We start from the raw sequence: 23,708 nt of genomic DNA, 5'->3' as shown, positions 1-23,708 counted from the left end.
TGATAGTAAGTGTCTCTTCCTGCTGTCTCCTCGTTGAGAGGTAAAGAGGTCTAATCTATTTTCCTAATATAGGGTATAGTGGGTTGAATTGTGACCCCCCCGCCCCCCCAAAAAAACAACAACAAATAAAACTAAGTCTTAAACCCTGTACCTGTGAATGTAACCTTACTTGGAAATAAGGTTTGTTTGCCTGTTTGTTTTTTGAGATGGAGTCTCTCTGTTGCCCAGGCTGGAGTGCAGGGGCAGGATCTCTACTCATTGCAACCTCTGCCTCCCAGGCTCAAATGATTCTCCTGCCTCAGTCTCCCAAGTAGCTGGGACTACCGGCTGTGCCACTATGCCTGGCTACTTTTTGTATTTTTAGTAAAGACGGGGTTTCACCATGTTGGCCAGGATGGTCTTAAACTACTGACCTTAAACGATCCGCCTGCCTTGGCCTCCCACAGTGCTGGGATTACAGGTGTGAGCCACTGGTGCAAGGCTGGAAATAGGGCCTTTATAGAGGTAATTAAGTTAGGGATCTGAAGATGAGATCATCCTGGATTCAGGGTGGACACTAAATCGGAGGACTGGTGTTCTTACCAGAGAAAGGAGAGGGATATTTGAGACAGCAGAGGGCCACGAGAAGACAGAGGCAGAGTTAGAGTGATGCAGCTCCAAGCCAAGGAGCACAGGATCACCACCAACCACAGAACGTGGGAGAAAGGCATGGGGCAGATTCTCACCTAGGGCCTAAGGAGGGAACCAGTGCTGCTGCTGGCACCTTGCGTTCAGACTTCTGGCCTCCAGAACTTTGAGATGATATATTTCCATTTTTTTTGTAAGTCACCAAGTTCATGATAATTTGTTACGTCAGCCTTTGACAGGAAGACACGAGGCCTGGTATTAAATAAGGGCTCAGTGTTTGTTGAATGAATGAAAGGGGCCAGGCGCGGTGGCTCACGCCTGTAATCACAGCACATTGGGAGGCCGAGGTGGGTGGATCACCTGAGGTCAGGAGTTCAAGACCAGCCTGGCCAACATGGCAAAACCCTATCTCTACTAAAAATACAAAAAAAAAAAAAAAAAAAAAAAAAAGGCCAGGCATGGTGGTGCACACCTGTAGTCCCAACTACTCAGGATGCTAAGGCACGAAAATCACTTGAGCCCAGGAGGCAGAGGTTGCAGTGAACTGAGATCCAACTGCTGCACTCCAGCCTGGGCGATTAAAAAAAAAAAAAAAAAGTGAAACCATTAACATTAAACCAGAGGCTCTACCAAGCTGGCCACAGTTTAAATAGCAGAGGGGTCTGCCTTCCCCCTGCCCCCAGCAGCAGTGAGGCCTAACCCCACTGCAAGCCCATTGTGGGTGGTACTTCCTGTCACAGAGGCCTGCCAGCCAGCAGCTGGGACTCGGCTCGTCCCCAGGGATGTGTGATTCTCCGAACAATGTTGGGAAAGGAAACTGGGCTCAAGGGCTCCCGGGGGGGGGGGTTTCTGGTCATTTTGGTTGTGGGGGTAGAGGGGTAGGGTTGGCGAGGTTCCCTGGGGCAGGGTGGTGGACCTCAGCCTGGTCACTGCCTTTGGAGGTGTGGGTGGAGGAGGAGAAAGGAGGTCTAGGTTTGAAATAACCCTCTAAGAGTTTTTTTTTTTTTTGTTTTTGGTCAGGGTCTTACTCTGTTGCTCAGGCTGGAGTGCAGTGGCACATGATCTCGGCTCACTGCCTGCACCCTCTGCCTCCTGGGCTCAAGTGATCCTCCAGCCTCAGCTTCCTGAGTAGCTGGGACTCAGACACATGCCACCATGCCTGGCTGATTTTTAAAGATTTTTGTAGAGATGGCGGTCTCATCATGTTGCCTAGGCTAGTCTTGAACTCCTGGGCTTAAGTGGTCCACCCTCCTTAGCCTCCCAAATAGCTGAGATTATAGGTATGAGCCAATGTGCCCAGACCACAGATATTTTTGAAAACACCTTTACTGAGGTATAATTCATATCCCATGCCACTCATCCATGCAAAGTGTACAGTACAGAGACTTCAGCACATTCACAGGGTTGAGCAGCCATCATTACAATCAATTTTAGAACATTCTTATCATCCCAAAGAGCAGCCCTGTGCCCCTTATCCGTTACCTTCCGATAGGCCCACTCTCTGCTTTCCTGGTCCTTGGCAACCACTGATCTACGTTCTATCTCTATAGATTTGCTGATTCTGGATATGCCAAAGGTGGGTCTTATGATGGGGAAATTAGGTCCAAAGCGGGTGGCTGAGCAACCCACAGTCATACAACTAAGGAAGGCACAGACCTGGGACTGGAGCCCAGATTCCCTGCTTCCCAAGTTCATGCTTTCACAGTAGGTCTTCTTCCCAGTAACAATTCCTAAAATAGCCAGCCCTGGTTTTGCCCCATGGGGATGAGTGCTTTACCTCCCCCATCTTACAATCCCCCTCAGATGTGGGTGCATTTCTGATACCCACAGATGTAATAATGAGGTAACTGATACCCAGAGAGGCTAATGGTCCAATGCACCATGGCTGCCAACAAAGAGAAGAGGGTAATAGGGACAAGCATTTGCATGCCCAAGGACTGGTGAGCAACACAGAATACAAAGAGTCAAGATGGCCAGGCGCGGTGGCTCAAGCCTGTAATCCCAGCACTTTGGGAGGCCGAGACGGGCGGATCACGAGGTCAGGAGATCGAGACCATCCTGGCTAACACGGTGAAACCCCGTCTCTACTAAAAAATACAAAAAACTAGCCGGGCGAGGTGGCGGGCGCCTGTAGTCCCAGCTACTCGGGAGGCTGAGGCAGTAGAATGGCGTAAACCCGGGAGGCGGAGCTTGCAGTGAGCTGAGATCCGGCCACTGCACTCCAGCCTGGGCGACAGAGCGAGACTCTGTCTCAAAAAAAAAAAAAAAAAAAAAAGAGTCAAGATGATGAAGCTTAAAATGTAATTTTCTTTCAGGTTTTTCTTTCTTACCCATCCACCCCCCTCCTTCTATCTTTTACAGGAAAAGGAAAGAAAGATTCCCCCTAGCCTTTGAGGTCACTTGCTGACCCATTTGTGAATCTATGTAGAGCGGCTACAAACACACATCTCCCTGCCTGAATGTCTCTTATTAATCTGGGGATGGGTGGCAGGTCACCATGCCCATGGGCTCTGACACCAGACAGGCTGAGGTTCAAGTCTTGCCCCCACCACCCACTGACTTAACCCCCTCAAGCCCTCTGACAGCTAACCTGTGACAGGGTCTTTCTACCTCATGTGTCTGAACCCACAGAGTGGTTTCTTTCTTTTTTTCTTTTCTTTTTTTTTTTTTTTTGAGATGGAGTCTCGCTCTGTCGCCCAGGCTAGAGTACAGTGGCACGATCTCAGCTCGCTGCAAGCTCCGCCTCCTGGGTTTACCATTCTCCTGCCTCAGCCTCCCGAGTAGCTGGGACCACAGGCGCCCGCCACCTCGCCCGGCTAGTTTTTGTATTTTTAGTAGAGACGGGGTTTCACCGTGTTAGCCAGGATGGTCTCGATCTCCTGACCTCGTGATCCGCCCGTCTCGGCCTCCCAAAGTGCTGGGATTACAGGCGTGAGCCGCCGCGCCCGGCCCGGGGTGGTTTCTTTCTCTGTTTTATTCCTTGAAAAAGAATAAATACACAAGGCTGGGCGCGGTGGCTCAAGCCTGTAATCCCAGCACTTTAGGAGGCCAAGACAGGCAGATTACGAGGTCAGGAGATCGGGACCATCCTGGCTAACACCATAAAACCCCGTCTCTACTAAAAAATACAAAAAATTAGCCGGGCGAGGTGACGGGCACCTGTAGTCCCAGCTACTGGGGAGGCTGAGGCAGGAGAATGGCGTAAACCCGGGAGGCGGAGCTTGCAGTGAGCTGAGATCCGGTCACTGCACTCCAGCCTGGGCGACAGAGCGAGACTCCATCTCAAAAGAAAAAAAAAATAAATACACAGAATGATTCCTTCCCTACCTATTATCCTTTGGAAAAGAAGTGTCATTTTACACGGGAGTCCTCCCAGAGCAGCAGCTGCCACCTTGAGGATGATGATGGTGGTTATTTTGAGATGGGGTCTTGCTCTATCACCCAGGCTGGAGGGCAGTGGTGCCATCTTGACTCACTGCAACCTCTGCCTCCTGGGTTCAAACGATTTTCCTGCCTCAGCCTCCCAAGTGGCTGAGACTACGGGTGTGTGCCAACATGCCTGGTTAATTTTTGTGTTTTTAGTAGAGAGGGGGTTTTACCATGTTGGCCAGGCTCATCGTGAACTCCTGATCTCAGGTGAGCTGCCTGCCTTGGCCTTCCAAAGTGCTGGGATTACAGGCATGAGCCACTGCACCCAGCACATTACTTTTATTTTGAGCAACCATGTTAGAGTTTGAGAAAGAGATGAGGGGTCCCAGTACTCTCTTTCAATCCACTGATTCCTTCAGTTGTTCACCCGGCGGAGTGGGGTTGGGCTGGGGCTTGGTTAGCAAAAAATGAGGCAAGGAAGAAAAGGAATTAAAAACCTGAAAGAAAAGAAAGCAAACTGTCATCTACTATGACCATTATCTCACACACAATGGACATTTTAACTCAAAAATGCTATAGGCTCACAGACATAGATCAAACAGAAACCTGTTCTTCATGTTCTTATTTTTTTGCTTGGTTCCACAGATGAGAGAAAAATCCAGCCAGAATTGGCATCTGTCAAGATAGGCTTTTAGGAGCCACGGCTCCCTAGAGTGGTCTGCATACATTCTCATTTAGTCAGCAAGAGATTTAACCCACTACCCTATCCATGTAGACTTTGTAATAAATTATACGTATATATGACTGTTCTAATATATTATGTACATTATATAACACATACTAAAACAAAAGTGTGAAAAAGATTGGTTGAAATAAATACAAGGTGAAGTTCTAAAAAAAAAAAAAAAAATTGAGGCAAAGAAATTGCCTCTAGATGTAGTCATTTTTTCCTGGGGAATTGGCCCCCATGACTTCAAGTGATTGATGTCATGAGTCCTTCCAAGATCTCTTTTAAAAGTTGATGTGTTAAGTGATCTGTGTTGATGAGCACGGGTACACACCCTTGTTAGGAGTGCTGAAAGAAGTGAATCCACAGATCTTGCAAAGTCAGCAAACGAATCCTGTGGCTTGGCATACAACGTTGACAGTGATATTCCTCAATTCAAAAATTCTATAACAGGCTGGGCGCAGGGCTCATGCCCGTAATCCCAGCACTTTGGGAGGCCAAGGTGGGTGGATCACTTGAGGTCAGGAGTTTGAGACCAGTCTGGCCAACATGGTGAAACCCCATCTCTACTAAAAATACAAAAAATTAGCTGAGCATGATGGCATGCACCTATAATCCCAGCTACTCAGGAGGCTGAGGCAGGAGAATCGCTTGAACCTGGGAGGTGGAGGTTACAGTGAGCCGAGATCGTGCCACTGCACTCCAGACTGGGCAACAGAGCGAGACTTCATCTCAAAAAAACAAACAAACAAACAAAAAAAAAACCTATAACACACCAGGTGCAGTGGCACATGCCTGTGATCCCAGTGCTTTGGGAGGTAGAGGCAAGAGGATTGCTTGAGGTCAGGAGTTCAAGACCAGCCTGGGCAACATAGTGAAACCTCCTGTCTAAAAAAGAGAAAATTAGCCAAGTGTGATGTGCGTCTGTAGTCCCATCTCTTCAGGAGGTGGAAGTAGGAGGATCGCTTGAGCTCCGGAGTTTGAGGATGCAGTGAGCTATGATGGCACCACTGCACTCCAGGCTGGGTGACAGTGACCCTGCCTCTTTGAAAAAACAAGGTGTAACTCAAGCAACTTAGAAGTGAAATTCAAGTGCCTAACAGCTGTCTAGGTGCCTCTGAAGCTGGATCTAGTCACAACGAAGATACCTCCATTAAAGAGCATAGGAAGGGTTTGAATCAGATAGCTTCATGCAACATATGAACGAAAAAATAAATTTCTTAAAGAACATATTAGCTTCTTCTCATGAGATCAGGAAAACCGGACATCAGTTGTTTGGGGTTCTTTGCTCCTGACTCTCTTTGGGGCTGGCACTGTGTTGATCACGTTTTTCAGTTGGGGAAGCCGAGGCTGTTGGTATTTAAGTGGTCTGCCTAAGGTAGCAGTAAGGGGTGCTCTGACTCCAGCGCAGCCTCAACCAGGGCTTCAAATTAGGGCCATGAATTGGCAATTCCTGGCGGGTGATTGTGAGTACATTTATTTTTATTATTTATTTATTTATTTATTTATTTATTTTTGAGACGGAGTGTCGCTTGGCCACACCCATCCTAGCTCATTGCTGTCTCGAACTCTCGAGCTCAAGCGATCCTCCCGTCTAGGCTTCCCAAAGTGCCGGGATGACCGGCGGGAGCCCGGGCGCCGGACCGGGAGTGTGTTAAGTATACAGCAAACACCTGGACTGCGGCCGGCGCTCCAGGAATGCTGCGATATTGGTGCATTCCCTTTGGACCTGGCCAAGTGGCCTCGGGCAGGTAGCCTCCCCTCGGGCTGCCTCAGTTTCTTCCTTGGCACGCAGAGGCGGGGCTCCAGGCCTGGGCCGCCCCACGGCGGGGAGGGCGCGGGGACGCGGCGCTCGGGGTGCGCTCCGAGAGGCAGATCAGGCTGGGCGCGCCAGGGGCGGGGCGGGGCGGTGCGGGGGGCGGCCCCCGAGGATCACGTGGCGCGGGGCCGCAGCCGAAGCAGAAGTAGCGAGAGCCGGTGGCGGAGGGCGTGAGCCGCGGGGAATAACCCGAGTCCGGACGCGGGCGGCTGCGCGCGGGACCTCGGAGCCCAAACCTGGGGCAGGCAGGCAGCTGCGCCCGGGCGGCACCGCCAGGTGAGCTGCTCGGCCGGGAGCGAGGCAAGCAGGGCGCCCCGGGACCTGCGCCCGGCGGGGACCGGCGCCCAGGGCGCTGTATCCGAGGGGGTCTGCGCCCTGGCTCAGCCGGAGCGGGCAGGGACGGGGCGCACCCTCCGGGACCCCGGCCCGCCGTGCCCGGGTCCGTTTGGTGACGTCAGGGATCCTGGCTCAGCCGCCGGCACTTCCTCACCCGGGGCCAGCGCCACCTCTCCGGTCTGTGCGGTGGGGCGGCCCCAACTTTGAATGGGGACCCGGAGGAAGGTCAGAGGTCGTGCGGGGGCTGGCGTTCAAAACTCCTCTTTCCGAGCGGCTCTACGTGGGGTGGCGCCGTCTCTCCTGACCGCCCCTGTGCGCAGAGCTCTCGGACGCTGGGAGCCACACTTCCCCGTCTCACTTCGGTGGTTGCGGGTGGCGGGTGGGAGCGATACCGCGGGAGGCGCAGTCCTTCCCCGAGACTTTTGGAGAGCTTGCAGGACACATGCGATGCCCGCTCCACAACTCTCTGCGTAATTATGCGTGTGTCTGTGCGTGTTCCTGGTTATACTTTGGAATCCTAATGAGGGCATTACCTGCACAGCAAGAGTTCAAGTTAAAGATGTGTCCCGTTTGGGCAGGGAGTGTCTGGATTCCAGCAGGAGGTTGGGGCGGGGCTCTCTTGGTACCCAAATCTCGAACTAGGGTGAGAAACTATGGGGAAGCGGTGTTAAATGGGTGACATGCTGGAGGGTAACGGGTGGCCTTGTCCATTAGAATTTAATTTGCATTTCAGTTCCATCAGTGCGACCCTGGGCAAGCTGAAGAACCTTTTTGGGTCTGTTTCCCCTTCTGGATACTGGAGCCACCCAACCTGTTTTCCAGGGCTGTGTCGAGATTATTGCTGTTCCACGAGGTTCGCTGAGAATCGGGGCGCATGCATGGAGAGTCCTCGGCCAGTTCCTGACTCTCTGGTTCAAGGGCATTCTGTGGGGGCATGGGCCCTTGTCCTTAGCTACAGTTCTGTGGGGAAGTGTTAGAGAATTTTGAAGTCTATGCCAGCCTCAAGCAGTTTCTCTTGCAAAGTTGTGTGTGCACTCACGTGTATGCCAACTCAGGGCCAGTCCTCATTGTGAGCCTCACTGATGTTTAAGTCACCTAATGATGCAGCTGCCACCCCCCACCAGCGACTGGAGTATGGGCAGTTCCTCTGGAAGAGGAAAAGCAGAGACCCCATGAGTAGCTGTTTTGCACTCATTCGGTAGAGTCAGTGAAAAACTGCTGGTGAAAAAACTTGAAAACACTTCTTGTTTGGGCGCGGTGGCTCACGCCTGCAATCCCAGCACTTTGGGAGGCCGAGGTGGGCGGATGTCTTGAGGTCAGGCGTTCCAGACCAGCCTGGCCAACATGGTGAAACCCCATCTCTACTAAAACTATAAAAATTACCTGGGCATGGTGGGGTGAGCCTGTAATCCCAGCTACTCAGGAGGCTGAGGCAGGAGAATCACTTGAACCCAGGAGGTGGAGATTGCAGTGAACGCAGATCATGCCATTGCACTGCAGCCTGGGTGACAAGAGGGAGACTCCGTCTCAAAACAAACAAACAACAAACAAACATTAATTTATAAAACAGCAAGAACACAAAGAGAAAAGTTTTCCCATTACATCATCCCTTAATATAAAGTCAAGTTGTATCCTGTACCCTCTCCCAGCCTCCAATAAATACTAACCACTCTCCTGGATTTACCAGCAGATCGCCTTTATAAAAATGGAATTGTATTATACGCATACACTTGCAACTATTGTTTGCAACTATTTTTTTTATTGACCTCACAGATCTTTCCAGATCCAATTGTTATCCATCATCCTCATTCTTTCTGATAGCAACTGAGCATTCTTCAGTGCGTGTGCACCATGGCTTATCCAGGAGGCCCCCCACATTGATGAGCAGTTGTTTCCTGTTTTTTTTTTTTTTTTTGTATTTCTATTGCAAGTATTGCTTCCATGATTTTCTGTCATACATATTGCATCTTTGTGCATGTCTTTCTGTACATGTACAATTGCAGGATCAAAGCATATGCATGTTTTGCTTTTTAATAGCTGCTCAGAGGTTGCCCTAAAAGAACAGGGGTGGAATTTACACTCTCACCTCCAGTGGCTGACACCGTTCCTTTGAGAATAGTGTATCCCCTCTGATGCCACAGGGTGGGTGTCAGGTGCAGTGGTAAATGTCCTTTGAACTGTTGGAGGGCCCTTACCACACAAGTATTTGCCTGTGCCCCATTTTAGCAGAGTTGTTTTGTGGGATTTTGGATGAAATCCTGTACCGGCTTACCATGCAGAGAGCACTGAAGAGACAGAAACTGCCTTGATTTCTGGTTTGGGGTCCTTATATCTCATTTCATGCCCTTCTAAATAAGTTTATGAAATACAAGAACATGAATGAGATTTTGAGATACAAGAAAATGTCCTTTAGAAGGACACGAAATGTAAAAATGGCAGAAATCAGTTATTCAAACTCAGCCATGTTTGTATTTACAAAATAAGTGGTTTTATAGAATTACCCATTAAGAATGGGAAACAGGAACAAAAAAGGAATTTCAAGCCTTTTTTTTTTTTTTTTTTTTTTTTTTTTTTTTTTAAAAAAAACAACAACGAAAAAGCAGAAGCAAAATGGAAGTTGCTGTGATGGCTGGTGCACTCCCCTGGGGTCAAGGCCTTGGAGACCTCCCTGCCATAGTTGCTAAAGCATGGCACGCCGGAGGCCTGAGCTGGGTGCTGGCAGGATTTGAATGGTGGACTCCAAGAATCTTATGGCCATGAAGATCTGTTTCCAATTGTATCTCATGAGCTCGTTCATGTTCTTGTATCTCATAAGCTTCTTTAGAAGGGCATTTCGTGAGATACAGGAACCCCAAACCAGCAATCAAAGAAGTTTTTGTCTCCTTAGTGCTCTCTGCATGGTAAGCCAGTACAGGATTTCATCCAAAATCCCATAAAACAATTCTGTTAAAATGGGGCACAGGCAAATACTTGAGTGGTAAGGTCCCTCCAATAGTTGAAGGGACGTTACTACTGCACCTGACACCACCCTGCAGCAACCGAGAGGATACAGTGTTTTCAAAGGAACGGTGTCAGCCACTGTACGTAAGAGTGTAAATTCCACCCCTGCTCTTTTAGGGCAACCTGTGAGCAGGTATTAAAAAAAAAATTGGTGAGAGGCAGCATGGAAGAGCTGGTGTTTATGGCTGAGCTGATCCACTGGGCTTCCAAGCTGGAAGTAACTGGAACCCTGGGGAAGGTTAAGTTCAAGGCCTTCCCAGATCCAGGGCAGGAAAGAACTGAGGAACCTGGTCCCTTCCTGGTTTCTGTCTAATTGAAGGTGTTATAATGGGGCTTGTATTTCCTACTTATGTTCCAGTGGACAATGACCTAGAGACCTGGGAGTGTGGAACTCCAGGATGCATGGCTGGGGACAGTCAACATAGTGAAGAGTTTTGTGGTTGGCACCTGGGTCAAATCCAGTTTCAGCTACTTTCTATCTGTGTGACCTTGGATAAGTCCCTTAACCTCTTTTGAGAGGGGCAAGTACTGGCAAATCAGTTAATATCTGGCCAAATTCTGCCACAGGGTTCTGGACTGGGGGCTTGGGACTCAGGTGAGGGTTTTGATCTTTGTGCTGCCACAGGTCTACGTGACTTTGATTAAGTAATGTGACCTCTTGGGATTTCAGTTTTCCCCTGCAGTATTTCCCATTGAGATAAATAACATGAACCAGACATGACGGGTGCTTGGCACCTGGGGAGGGGCCCAATAAATGGCTGCTTAACAGGGATAAAGTAGGCCATGGGGGCACCTTGTTCATCCCTTTGTCCTGGGTAATGACCAGGAAGTTGTTTTAGGTTTCTCCTGATAAGGTAAGATGCACATTAACTCTCAGCAGGGTATTTAACATACTCTGTTCTGCCTCGCGGTCTTTGCTTAAACTTCAAGCCAGTTCCTCCTGCTTCGTCTTTTTTGGAAGATTGAATTCAGATGCCTGCTTTTTTCCCCTGAAAACTTTTTCTGAGTCCTTTAAGTGCCTAGCCCCACTCCAGATTAAATTTAGGGGCCCTTCGTGATGCTGTCTGCCCGCTGCCTCCCCATGCATGCTTCTGCTGCTGCACTTGTAACCACATTAGAATTCTCAGTTAATTAGTCTGTTTCCACCTGGGCACAGGGCAGGTGTAATTATCTCCTGTTGCTGGTATGGTTGGCCGAAGAGGTGCCTTTGGTATGGGTGTGCAGTAGAGGGAGGTGGGGGCAAAGGGCAAATCCTGAGCCCCTCCCCATTCCCCTCATTTGCATCCTAGTCCCCAGCTCAGTGCCTGGCACAGAGTTGACATTTGATTAATGCCTTCCCCAGTGCCTGATTAATGTTAACTGAGACCCTGCTAAATGCTGCAGGCTGTGCATACCTTGTAGCTTTTCGTCCTCCCAGCCGCCCCTTGTGGACATTTAACTTCCATTTTACAGATGAGGGAACCTAGGCACAAATTCAGAGCAGCTTGGCAGGAGGCTGAGCCGGGCTGGAAGCGCAGACAACCCTGGCTGAACACCAGCTTCTCAGAACTCCTTCCTCTTTAGATCCTGGAAAGGTCTCTCTAGTGCTACTCTGTAACCTTGAGAGCTACAGAGTAACAGCTCCAGGCATCTACAGGGACTTGGAGGGAAAGAAGGAGATAAGAAACAGAAAAAATAATGGTAATTTTAACAATAGCTTAATCTAATGAGTGCTGACTTTGCATCATTGTTTTAAGGGCCTGAGATACATTATCTTGTTTAAGCCTTACAAACACATTTAGATGGTGGATACTGTTACCTTCTTTTGTGGGATTGGAAATGAGCCCAGAGGATCTAAGTGACTTCTTGTAGTGGCTGCAGCGTAGCTGGCAAGGGGGTCCCTGGTGGCTCAGCTCCAGGGCCTGAGGAGCTCCCTCACTCTAAGTCCTATTTTGGGGGCAGGCAATGTGTTTCTGGGGATTTGGGAGGCAGAATAAGGGGATGGTACAGAGTGAGGGCTCAGGGAATGACTATGGATTTTGAGCAGAGGAGTGACATGATTTGATTTATGTTCTAAGAGGATCTTTCTGGCTCTGGGTTTGAGAATTAACCCTAGCAGGTCAGGGAAGAAGTGGGGAGACCAGGATTAGAATAGTTCAAGTATGAGATCCTAGGAGGAGCCGGTGAAAGGGTGAGGTGCATTGGAAGTGGCCATGAGAGAGTCCACGAAAGGATTCCTCCAAGATCTTGGGCCCAAGCACCTCTTTGACACCGCCCACGAGCGTAAACAGCAATCAAGGACACCTGCTAGGTGCTGGGCATCACCCCAGGTGCTTTGCTGGTGCATTTCTGAACACTCCCGTTTTAAAAAGGCTGAAACTGAGGCACAGAGAGGTCAAGCAGTCTACGCAGAGCCACACAGTCAGCAGGAACCTTCTCTGGGGTTTGAACTTGAAGCTTCCAAGAGCTGACATTTCCTGCCTTTTATCCTCATTTCTATGCAGAGGAACCATTTTCCAAGGTCTCCATGGACGATTCTGAAGGTTTGGTTTGTTTTTGTTGATTTCATTTTTTGTGTGTGTTCTTAGTTTTGCTTAGGAAGTAAAGAGATGGTTAGCAATCTCTAGAAAGGATAGAGAAGGATATTGGAGATCAGGGGTGAGAGGTAGGAGCCAGGCTGGGCTGTTTTGGCTATTCAAATATTCTGTAGGATAAGAGTGGCTGGGGAGAGAGGAGGTCACTGCCAAGCCAGGGTGATTTGGTTATTCAAAGCCCAGGTAACGGTGGGGTCCTTGGGGCCAGGGGCTCTTCTCACACTTCAGTTTCCATTTAAACCTCTGTGTCCTGCCTGAGCTCTCTGAGTGGCCAGCAATGCCTTGCCACTAGAACCTCCTCCTAAAACTTATCCTGATTGACATGAGACAGGATTTTGGTTCCTGAAGTTCATGCCCTGTTACCTAAATCCCCTCTGTACTAAAGTCAGTTCACTCTTTAATTCTGCCCTTTCAGCCTCCTGATTTGTCCTGATTCCTTCCTTCCTCCCTGGAGTGGCCCACAATGTCCACTATGGTCAATGTGGATTCCCTTGCGGAATATGAGAAGAGCCAGATCAAGAGAGCCCTGGAGCTGGGGACGGTGATGACTGTGTTCAGCTTCCGCAAGTCCACCCCTGAGCGGAGGACCGTCCAGGTGATCATGGAGACGCGGCAGGTGGCCTGGAGCAAGACCGCTGACAAGATCGAGGGCTTCTGTGAGTACTCACTGGGTGGGGCAGTGTGGCCCGTCCTCTGGGGCCCTGGCCTGAGCACCTGTCCACCTTCCTATCTTGTCATTACTGTGGTTGTTGTTGGTTTGATGTGTTCTTTTATTCTAAAAATGAAAGCATTGCCAGTTTGTGTGGGACGCTGATGAGGTTTACAGCAGGTGGAGGAGGTTCAGCCAGGACAGCTCTGGTGAAATAACAGAAGCCGGGGTCAGCCAACTTGGAAACGACATTCGGGCAGCCCTCCTTGCCTGGTGGGTCTGTCCCCTATGTGACAGCATCAGGGATCGTCTGCTTCCCACAGCTGGTCGAGTCGTCTGTCCTCTTAAGGGCTAACTAGCCCAAGCTTGCAGAAACTCATAGCTTGGTCACCAAATGCTACCGTGTTTTACTGCACACCACAGCAGTGAGGTGCCTTCGCTTTAGTCTCCAAGCAGGGAGAGTGAGTTGTTGAATGTTTTGTAGCTTTCAAATGCAGGTCTAGTCCTGGCAGAGGTGTCCTTCCTCCCCCACCTCCTTTAGATTGGTCTGTTGGTTCAGATCCTAAAGTTTCTAAGACTGTTTTTAACTAATAAAGGCACTTAAGCAATTTTCAGTTGCAAAGATTTGCTCTAATTTGTGTTTTTGAATTAACTAGTTTTTAATTGAAATAGATATTCCTGGGGGTTAAGGAGTCAACTCAAATGTTTCTCCTCCCCAGCCCCTAATCCATGCTGCTGAGGCAAGCTCATTACAAATTACTTTTATCTTCCAGAAATAGTCTATGCTTGCATAATGTGTGGGTTAAAAAAATGGGAACTCCTGTACACTTCTGCACCTTGACTTCTTTTTGTTAATTAATAATGATGTTGGCAGTGGTTTCTTATCAGCACACATTGATCTCATTCTTTCTTTGACACATGACATGTAATGGCACAGGCCTCAATGTAACAGTTTAACTCCAGAGACGAGCATTTTGTGCTATTTCCAGGCTTTTCTTATTAGTCGAGGTGACTATCGTTGTACTCTTTTTTTAAACAAATTTAATGTTTTTGAGACAGGGTCTCTTTCTGTTACCCAGGATGGAGTGCAGTGGCATGATCATGGCTCACTGCAGCCTCAACCCCCTGGGCTCCAGTGACCTTCCCGCCTCAGTCTCCCAAGTAGCTGGGATCATAGGAATGCACCACCATGCCTGGGTAATTTATTTTTATTTAATTTAATTTAATTTAATTTTTTTTTTTTTTTTTTTTTTTTGTAGAGATGGGATCTCGCTATGTCTAGGCTGGTCTCAAATTTCTGTGCTCAAGTGATCCTCCCTCCTTGGCCTCCCAAAGCATTGGGATTATAGGCATAAGCCACCTCATCCAGCCTTGTACTCTTTTTTTTTTTTTTAAATAATAGTTTTATTAAGACATAATTCACATAATATACATAGCATTCACCCATTGTATGCAGCATGTATAGTGTGGTGGTTTTAGTATATTTATATATATGTACAAGCACCACTACCATCAAATGTAGAACATTTGTATCACCTCAAAATGACACCCAATACCTTTCACCATCGCCCCATCCCCTCTTCCCCCCTACCAGACGTAAGCCACTATTAAATTTAATTCTGTTTCTATAAACCTCCCTGTTCTGGACATTTCATAGAAATGGATCATATATATGTGGGCTTTTGTGACTAGCCTCTTTGACTCAGCGTTTTTCAAGGTTCATCCTCTTGGTTGCATGGATCAGAAATTTCCCTTTTTATGGCAGAATCATGATACGTTGTATGGATATTCTACAATTTATGTAGTCAATCATCTGTTGACGAACACTTGGGTTGTTGCCACCCTTTGGCTAATATAAATAGTGCTGCTAAGAATGTTTCTCTACAAGTTTTTGTGTGGGTGTCTGTTTTTATTTCTTTTGGGTATATACCTAGGAGTGGAATTGCTGGGTCTTATGCTAACTCAGTTTCATCATTTTAGGAACTGTCAGACTGTTTTCCCAAGTGGTTGCACCATTTATATTCCCTTCAGTGATACAGAAGGGTGATCCTTGCATTATTCTTCATGTGTATGTATGGGTGTATCCGAAGGACAGCTTCCTGGAGGTTTATTTCTGAGCTGAAGTGTATGGCATATTTTAACTTTAAAGGGAAATTTGGCAGCACCCCGCAAAAGAGGTTGCCCCACTGTATGTTTCAGCTACAAGGTGTAAAAGTACCTGTTGCCTGTACCCTCATCTATGCTGCCTGGCTGCTAAACTTGGCCATCCACAGGTAGATTTTGGTAGCTTGGTGTCATCCTTCATTTGATGTATCCTATCATGAGTGTGATCACACTGCTTTCTGAAAGGCTTCTCCTGGTTTTGGAGCGAAGTGGGTCTGTTGTGGCACAGAGCCAGAGCCCTGATTTGAAACTGCCCATGTGGAGGTAGCCATCTTCCCTCTCCACTGTTTGCATTGGTCAGCTCCACCCCCAGGTGGCCCAGAAACCTGTTGCAGCTGGGGTGACCACCCTCCCTTCCCCCACAAGGGGTGAGAGGGTTGGCACTGCTGGTAAATACAGGTGGGCTACATTGAGAGTGGACTGCAGGTTGTTCCTTTCTCTTCTCAACCTGCCCATCCCAAGCCTAGCTGCCCATCAAACACCCAGGGAGGATCTTGAAAGTATGAGGTATTACCATGGCATGTGTATACACCTAGGCAACCAACCTGAACGTTCTGCACATGTATGCCAGAACTTAAAGTAAAATAAAATAAATATATATATAAAAGAAAGTAGAGCATATTGGAACCTTCTTCTGAATCTCATTTTGATGGGCATGAGATAGGATTTTGGCTTGAAATCTATGCCCTGTCATTTTCCCCTTCTGCTAAGTAATATCACTGCACTCGCTTATGTGGGTGCGCTCTCTTACTCTCGCTCTCTGTTTTAGACACAGGGTCTTGCTCTGTTGCCCAGGTTAGAGTGCAATGCCCTGATCATGGTTCACTATAGTTGTGAACTCCTGGGCTCAAGTGATCCTCCTGCCCAGTCTCCCATGTAGCTGAGACTACAGGTGAGCATCGCCATGCCTAGCTAGTATTTTAACTTTTGTGTAGATAGGGTCTTGCTATGTTGCCCAGGCTGGTCTCAAACTCCTGGCTTCAAGCGATCCTCCTACCTTGGTCTCCCAAAGTGCTGAGATTACAGACAGGAACTACCATGCCTGGCCTCAATTCATTCTTTTGTGTATCTGTTCAGCCTCTTTGTTTCCTTCTTCTTTCTCCCTGGAGTGACCAAGAATGATATTTCACCACTTTGGCTGGGGCGCTGTATTATAATAAATCCCCCAGATGGTCTGGTAACTAGGCAGGTTTCACACTTATGCCACTGGAGAGAAACTGCCCTTCTTTCCCCTTCCCCCTCCTCTCCCTCCTTTTCTCCCTGCCACTTTCTCTTTCTTTCTCCTTCCCTTCCCACCTTTGCTCCTCTCCTTTGCCTCCCCTTTGCCATTTGAATGCCTGCTGTAGGCACTGCCCTAGGCACTAGAGATATAGCAGTTATTAAATTGGATTCAAATCTTCATGGAGCCTATATTGCTTTATCAGATATGAGCAGTGCGGGGCTTGACTTCCAGTGCCATTGGATGAACTTTGCTGTGTGATCTTGGGCAAGTTACCTCCACTCTCAGAACTTTAATTCCCTTATCTGTGGAATGGAAATAACACTGGTGTCTACCCCACAGGGTCATGGTTGGGAAGAAGCAAATGAGAAGATGCATCAGAGAGGCTCAGCTGAATTCATAGCATGTGACAGGCACTCAGTTGTTGGGAACCACCACTGTCGTGTTGTTGCTAACTAGTAGAGTCCAGCCTGTGTAGGGAATTAAAGTCTTGCTTAGGGGTTTGGACTGCGGGGGAGTAGGGTCCATTCTCAGGTTTTCAGAAGAAGGACGACGTGATTGGATTTGCATCTTTGAGCACACTGTGGAGGTCCTGTTTGAGATGACGTTGTTGGTGGAGGTCCTGTTTGAGATGACGTTGTTGGTGGAGGTCCTGTTTGAGATGACGTTGTTGGTGGAGGTCCTGTTTGAGATGACGTTGTTGGTGGAGGTCCTGTTTGAGATGACGTTGTTGGTGGAGGTCCTGTTTGAGATGACGTTGTTGCTGAAGTGACAAGGAAAGCCAATTATGTGTGAAGAGCTTATAGATGGTCCTTCCCCCTCACACCTTGAGAGAGCAGGCCTTCAGGCCCTGGGTGGGGACTGTCAGTGTCACCGCTCAATCTCCTGCTGAGAAGGGTGACATTTCATCTCAAGAAGAACTCCCAGCTCTGGCAATTCATTCACGGGGTTCTGGTTAGCAGGAACATGCTGGTTACTATGGGGTCTTCAGGGGCAGGTGCACATGAGAGGAGCACCAGCACGTGGTTTTGGAATAGTTGGCAAGTGGTGTGTGACTTTTGGACAGGTGTTACAATCCCTCTGCAGCCCTGGGTAAAACACTGGATCCTACTGTCTAAAGCAGTGCGTGGTTGTCAACCAGGGTGATTTTTGCCTCCTCCTCCCTACTCCAAGGTAGGGGGCATTTGGCAATGTCTGGAGATGTGTTTGATTTTCTCACCTGGGATACAGGGTGCTGCTGGCATCCAGTGTGTAGAGGCCAGAGAGGCTGCTAAATGTTCTACAGTGCCCAGGACAGTCCCCACTACAGAGGGTGATCCAGCAAACATGTCAGTGGTGCAGGAGTTGAGAAACTGCCGTAGAGTCATGTGTTTGCTTTGCTCACAGCAATAAAATGTCACTGGGTAAAATAGGGTTTTGCTCTGAACCCTGTTTTGTTGGAACTTTCTCATTTGTTCAGCACATGTTTGCCATCATATTGAGTGCTAAACTCTTCAGAGAGAGGGAGGAGGAAGAATGGAGTCCCAGCCTGCAAGAGGGGGAGACAGACTCAAACTCACCCTTGCAGGATTGCGTGCTTAGTACCATAGTGGAAGTTTTCATTGGGTATGGTATGAGGAGGGAAGGCTTTTGTCCATTGGGGTGTGGGGGAGATGGTGAGGAATGGGGAGGGCTCATTGTGGAAGAGCTGCTTGGGTGGAGTTGAGACAGATTTGCTAGGTAGTTAGGGATGGCTGCCCTGATCCTGTGAGAGTAATGGGTGTCATGTAATATAAACAAGTAGATTTGTGGGTTATAGACCTGGGCAGGGCTAAGCTGGGTGATTCTTCTACTCTTTGTAGCCTGGACTGAGGTCATTTGGTGTCACCTGGCCTCAAAGGTTCTGGAATTTTCACTCATACATCTGGTACCTTAGTGGTGATGGCTGGAAGACTGGGCTTAGCTGAGACTATTTTTTGTTTGTTTGTTTTTGAGATGTAATCTCTGTCACCCAGGCTCGAGTGCAGTGGTACAGCCTTGGCTCACTGCAACCTCTGCCTCCTGGGTTCAAGCTATTCTCCCAGCTCAGCCCCCTGAGTAGCTGGGATTACAGGTGTGTACCATCACATGCAGCTAATTTTTGTATTTTTAGTAGAGATGGGGTTTCATCACGTTGGCCAGGCTGATCCTGAACTCCTGACCTCAAGCGATCTGCCCACCCTGGCTTCCCAAAGTGCTGGAATTACAGGCATGAACCACCACACCCAGCCTCAGCTGGGACTGTTGACCAAATATCTACCATGTGGTGGTCTCAAGCAGAAGAGTCCCAGGCAGAAGCTATAGGCTTCTTACGACAGCCTCATAAATCCTGGGATATCACTTGCACCAACTCAGATCAGTAAGCTCAGCTCAGCTTCAAGGAAAGGAAATTTCTCTCTTAGAGAAGGAATGGCATACACATCGACAGTAGGCAGGAACTGATGGTGGCCACCAGCAGCCAAGCTCCCATATGAACATGTCGACTCTCAATCCTGATTTGTGATGCAAATCCCTGCTCTGCCACTGTATTAGTCCTTTCCTATGCTGCTAATAAAGACATACTCCAGCCTGGGTGCAGTGGCTCACACCTGTAATCCCAGGACTTTGGAAGGCCAAGGCGAGTGGATTACCTGGGGTCAGGTGTAGGGGCTGGGTGTAGTGGCATACGCCTGTAGTCGCAGCTACTTGGGAGGCTGAGGCAGAGAACTGCTTGAATCTGGGAGGCGGAGGCTGCAGTGAGCAGAGATCACATGACTGCATTACCGCCTGGGTGACAGAGCAAGGCTCTGTCTCAAAAAAAAAAAAAAAAAAAAGACATACCCAAGACTGAGTAATTTATAAAGGAAAGAGGTTTAATTGACTCACAATATCACAATATGCCTGGGGAGGTCTCAGGAAACCTACAATCGTGGTGGAAGGAGAAGCCTTCTTCACATGGTGGCAGCAAGGAGAACGAGATCTGAGTGAAGGGGGAAGCCCCTTGTAAAACTATCAGCTCTCATGAGAATTTACTCACTATCATGAGACCAGCATGGAGGTAACCGGCCCCATGATTCAATTACCTCCCACAACACATGAGGATTATGGGAACGACAATTCAAGATGAGATTTGGGTGGGGACACAGCCAGACCATATCAGCCACTTACTAGAAGTGTGACTGGATGCTAATTCTTTCGTTATATTTCTGTGCCTCAGTTTCCATATCTGTCAAGTGAGATAATAGTAGTTTCTGTCTTACTGGGTGAGAATTAAATGGATTTTATTGTATGTACTTTTTAAGATGTGGGAAATATTGTATAATAGAAACTTAATACAATAAGACCAGAAAGAAAAAGAGGCCCCCTGGTGAAGACCCCTAAGGCCTGGCCTCTGGTAGAGAAGACTGAGTCTGAAGCACACCACCTCACTTCCTGGCTTCCAGGTTCCCTGTTGCTTTCCAGGGGTTTTGGATAAGATGGTGCTGGGATTCCTTCCATCCCCGGCCTTCTGCATAGAGTTAAGGAGCTGGTTGTCTCTGAATGTAGGGACGGAGCTTGTGGCACTGTTGGGTATGTTAGTTTTCCTTCCTTTCTGAGGGACGCGGTTGAGCAGTCTCCGGGTGGAAAGGGGTCTGCTCTGGGGCCTTTCTGAGTTGAGCCCTAGGTGTCCTCTTGCATCTTGTCCATTTGAGAGGCTTGGATTTTGTTTCAGGAGCCAATGTGGTGCCACCTGTTTGTGGGTCTGGAATTTTAGGGTCAGCTGTGGTGATGAGCCCCTTTGAGGGCCTGGACTGCGTCCATCTTAACTGAATAGGCTTTTTATCCTGCCACTTTCACTTTTGCTTAGGCATATTTTCTCTGTCTGCTTATTTTTGGCAAGTTGTGGCTGCCCATGAGTGAGGGATTCTCAAACGTGGGAGCTGTCTGTTTCCTTAGTATTAGGTTCTTGGGGTTCCCACTTAATAATGGTAATAGTGATACCGTTGATGACAGCCTCTTCTCATGAATGCTCACTGTGTCCTAGTCTCTGTGAAAGCACATCAAAGAGAACTCCTTAATTCCCACAGTGGTCCAGTGAAGGGGGAGCTATCCCTGCTTTTTCATGAAGAGATTGAGTCTTGGGGAGATGAGGTGACATGTCCAAGTTTAGGAAAGGGCAGAGCTACAATTTGAACTTGTTTTTCCTACTCTCAGTCTCAAGTCTTCTTCCTGTTCTGTGTTGTTTTCTTCTCCTAAATTATCTCAAAGATGTATCAGTTGTGTGTGTCATGAACACCCTGCCTGAGACCAGGCAGCTTCGTTTAGACTTTCTTCGTGACAGCAGGATGGAAACACATGAATTCCTTATGTGTGCAGAGGACTTGCTCTGCCAGGTGTTGGAAGTACCAAGAGCAGGGAGACGCGGTGCTCATCCTAGAGGTGCCGGATTAGTGGGGAGACGGGGGATACTAGGAAAAGACCACAAACACAGCCTGGAAAAGTGCTGTTGTGGACAAGGGTGCCGAAGCGAGAGTTTGCTGTATTTTGGCTCATCCTGAAATCCACTCTTGGACTTCTTTTCATGGAAAAAATGAATGTTTTTGAAAGTTGTTATTTTATCAAAATGTTTTTGAAATAAATGTGAAAATACTACTACTACTACTACTACTAAATGAATAATAATATTTTCTTGCTGGCATCTCCTAAGAAGAAATCCATTGTCTGAGGGTGGTCCCCAAGCTCCTACAATGAAGCATCTCATCAGAAATAAGACCCAACCAATGCCTGAAGTGCCCATAAACTTATTTGCCTTTCAGTTATTGGTATGCGGTGATGGTATAAAGAAGGGCCATCAAATCCTGGCCCTGCCACTTGGTAGGGGTGTGAACTTGGGTCTCTCATGTCACCTCTTTGGGCCTCCGTTTCCTCATCTATACAATGAGAAGAATTGAAGAACATACCTCATAAGACTCTTGTGAGAAGTAAATGACGTGATATAGGTAAAATGCTTCAATAGTGTCTGGCACACTTAAGATGTGCTTAAGTATTTTTTGCTCTTGCTGTCATTGTCGTCATCATCATCATCATCATCATCCAGTGTAAAGGCAGATGGCATTATAGAAAGGATGGGATAAGTACTACATCTTCCTTTTATGTGAGGATTTTCCTTCCTACACCCAAGGGATTGTCCTGCACCCCGTAGGGCATGTGTCCTCTATATTGGAGCCTGCCAGTGTGAAAAGTAGAGTTGACCTTTTTATTCTTGATGTTGCTATAGCCCTACTCTTATGCTGGATAGTTGAGGAATTGCTTGTCTTGTTATTCAAGAGTCGTCTTCTATCCTGGATGACAACCTTAGAATATTCTTAGAATTTGTTCTTTTGTTGATTTAGCAAATACTCAAAGAGGACCTGATGTGTGTTGGGCAATGTGCTTGTCACTGGAGATAAAGTAGGGAACAGGACCCTGAAGATCTCTAGAGGATCTTACAATCTTGTAGGGAAAGCAGAAAAAGCCAAAGTAACACATTCAATCATGTTGGATTGTGATGGATGCTAGCAAGGAAAGGAACCGGGTACTGTAATAAAGAGTCATTAGCCAGGAACACTAGCTTAGCTGGGGAAGGCCTTAGGGTGGCCTCTCTGTAGAGGTGACATTTGAGCTGAGACTTGAAGCATGAGAAGGAGGGAGCCATGGAAGCTCTGTGGGGAGAGCATTCTGGCATAGGGCATAGCAACAAAGCTTTCCTATTAGTGAAGGTAGCCTAACTGCAGTAACAAGTTATTTCTTCCTATAAGTTTATCTCTCAAGTCATGATCCAGTGGGATTGGGGGGTGGGACTCTGCTGTCTGATCACAATGGGACTCTGTGCTATCATCTCCAAAGGTGTTGGAGGCTACCACAGAATCCTTTGACCACTGCATGGAGGAAGAGGAAGAGCGGCGGATGGCTCAGGGGGTTGGAGGTTTCTATGGGCCATACCTGAAGTGGATGTATCTCTTTCCTCCCACCTGCTTTATTTTTTTCCCCCAAGAGACAGGGTCTTGCATATTGCCCAGGCTAGAGTACAGTGGTGTGATCACAGCTCACTGCAGCCTTGAGCTCCTGGGATCAAGTGATCCTCCTGCTTTGGCCTCCCAAAGTGCTGGGATCACAGGCATGAGCCACTGTGCCTGACCCCTTCCCACCTTCTAATGAACAGACTTTGGCATGTGACCAAGTGCAAAGGATGCTGGGAAACATGCCCTAGCCACATGCTGGAAGAACAGGACTTAAGTTGGGGGGCATCCTTCCAGGCTCTTATGCAACCCCTAAGTTTGGAGGGTACAGAGGCAGCTGTAGGTGCCCCAGTGAAGGCTGATAAGTAGGACGATTGTAAGGGTTTGGGGGTCTTGTAGGAATCCAGGAGAATGAACAGTCTCATTGCTGGGCTGCATGGAAACGGAAGTGGTGAGCCACTGGCACTGAGGACTTTCCCGTCTGTAACAAGAGCTGCTGATGGCAATGTCTCTTAGCCTCATCTGCCCTCTTGGGTGTCTCTCACAGCTGTGGCCCTCCCCTCCCCAGCACAGCCTGTCTCCAAACCTTGGTTTTCTGTTGCTACCCCATCAGTGACAGCTTTGGTTTTGCAACCTCCCAAGGATGGACTCCAGAGAGAGAGGTCTCCTATGGGCCTTGCCTTTTGAAGCCAGCGCACATGAGTGGCCTGCTTTGGAGACCAGTATCCCCTGGCACGGCCAGTCTTTCCTGGGCATGGGGATGGATTGGATGTGGTCTCCTGTAAGAAGATATCGTCTGGCTCCTTCTGGGCTGTGGTAGGTGCCTGTTACGATTGAATTGTCCTTACCAGTTTCATATGTCAAGGTCCTAATCCCCATTCTCAGAATGTGATCTTATTTGGAAAGAGGGTCTTTGCAGATGTAATTAGTTGAGATGAAGTTATAATGGAATACAGTGGGCCCTAATCCAGAATGACTGGTTTCCTTATGAGAAGAGGAGAGAGACACAGGGAGAGAAGGCCATGTGTAGACAGACACAGAAATCTGAGTCATGCATCTGCAAGCTAAGGAACACCAGGGGTTCTCCCTCGGGAGGAACCAGTCTCGCCGACACTTTGATTTTGGACTTCTGGTATCCAGAACTGTGAGACAAATGTCTGTTGTTTAAGTCACCCAGTTTTTGGTATTTCATGAGTGGCAGGCCTAACACACAAATGCACTCTCATGTAACAGGGGCCTAAGGGCAATGGG

At 48.1% G+C, this 23,708-nt stretch overlaps 1 protein-coding gene across 2 annotated transcripts in view; it reads left to right on the top strand.

Annotated features, from left to right (window-relative positions):
• Positions 1-6,650: 6,650 nt before the first annotated feature.
• PLCG2 (phospholipase C gamma 2) overlaps positions 6,651-23,708 on the top strand; it is a 193,446-nt gene continuing 176,388 nt past the window's right edge. Inside the window, exons 1-3 of one of the 2 annotated variants that reach the window (XM_030924434.1) lie at positions 6,688-6,818; positions 7,612-7,731; positions 12,867-13,107. In XM_030924434.1, coding sequence (XP_030780294.1) covers positions 12,915-13,107 — 193 coding nt within the window. In that variant the 5' untranslated portion in view covers positions 6,688-6,818; positions 7,612-7,731; positions 12,867-12,914. Of the gene's footprint in view, positions 6,819-7,611; positions 7,732-12,866; positions 13,108-23,708 lie in introns of both variants that reach the window. The other variant, XM_010375145.2, reaches the window with a different exon arrangement.

The sequence above is a fragment of the Rhinopithecus roxellana genome, chromosome 20, assembly GCF_007565055.1.
Source record: "Rhinopithecus roxellana isolate Shanxi Qingling chromosome 20, ASM756505v1, whole genome shotgun sequence".
Taxonomy (NCBI): Eukaryota; Metazoa; Chordata; class Mammalia; order Primates; family Cercopithecidae; genus Rhinopithecus; species Rhinopithecus roxellana.
This window is presented reverse-complemented; position numbering and strand designations above follow the sequence as displayed.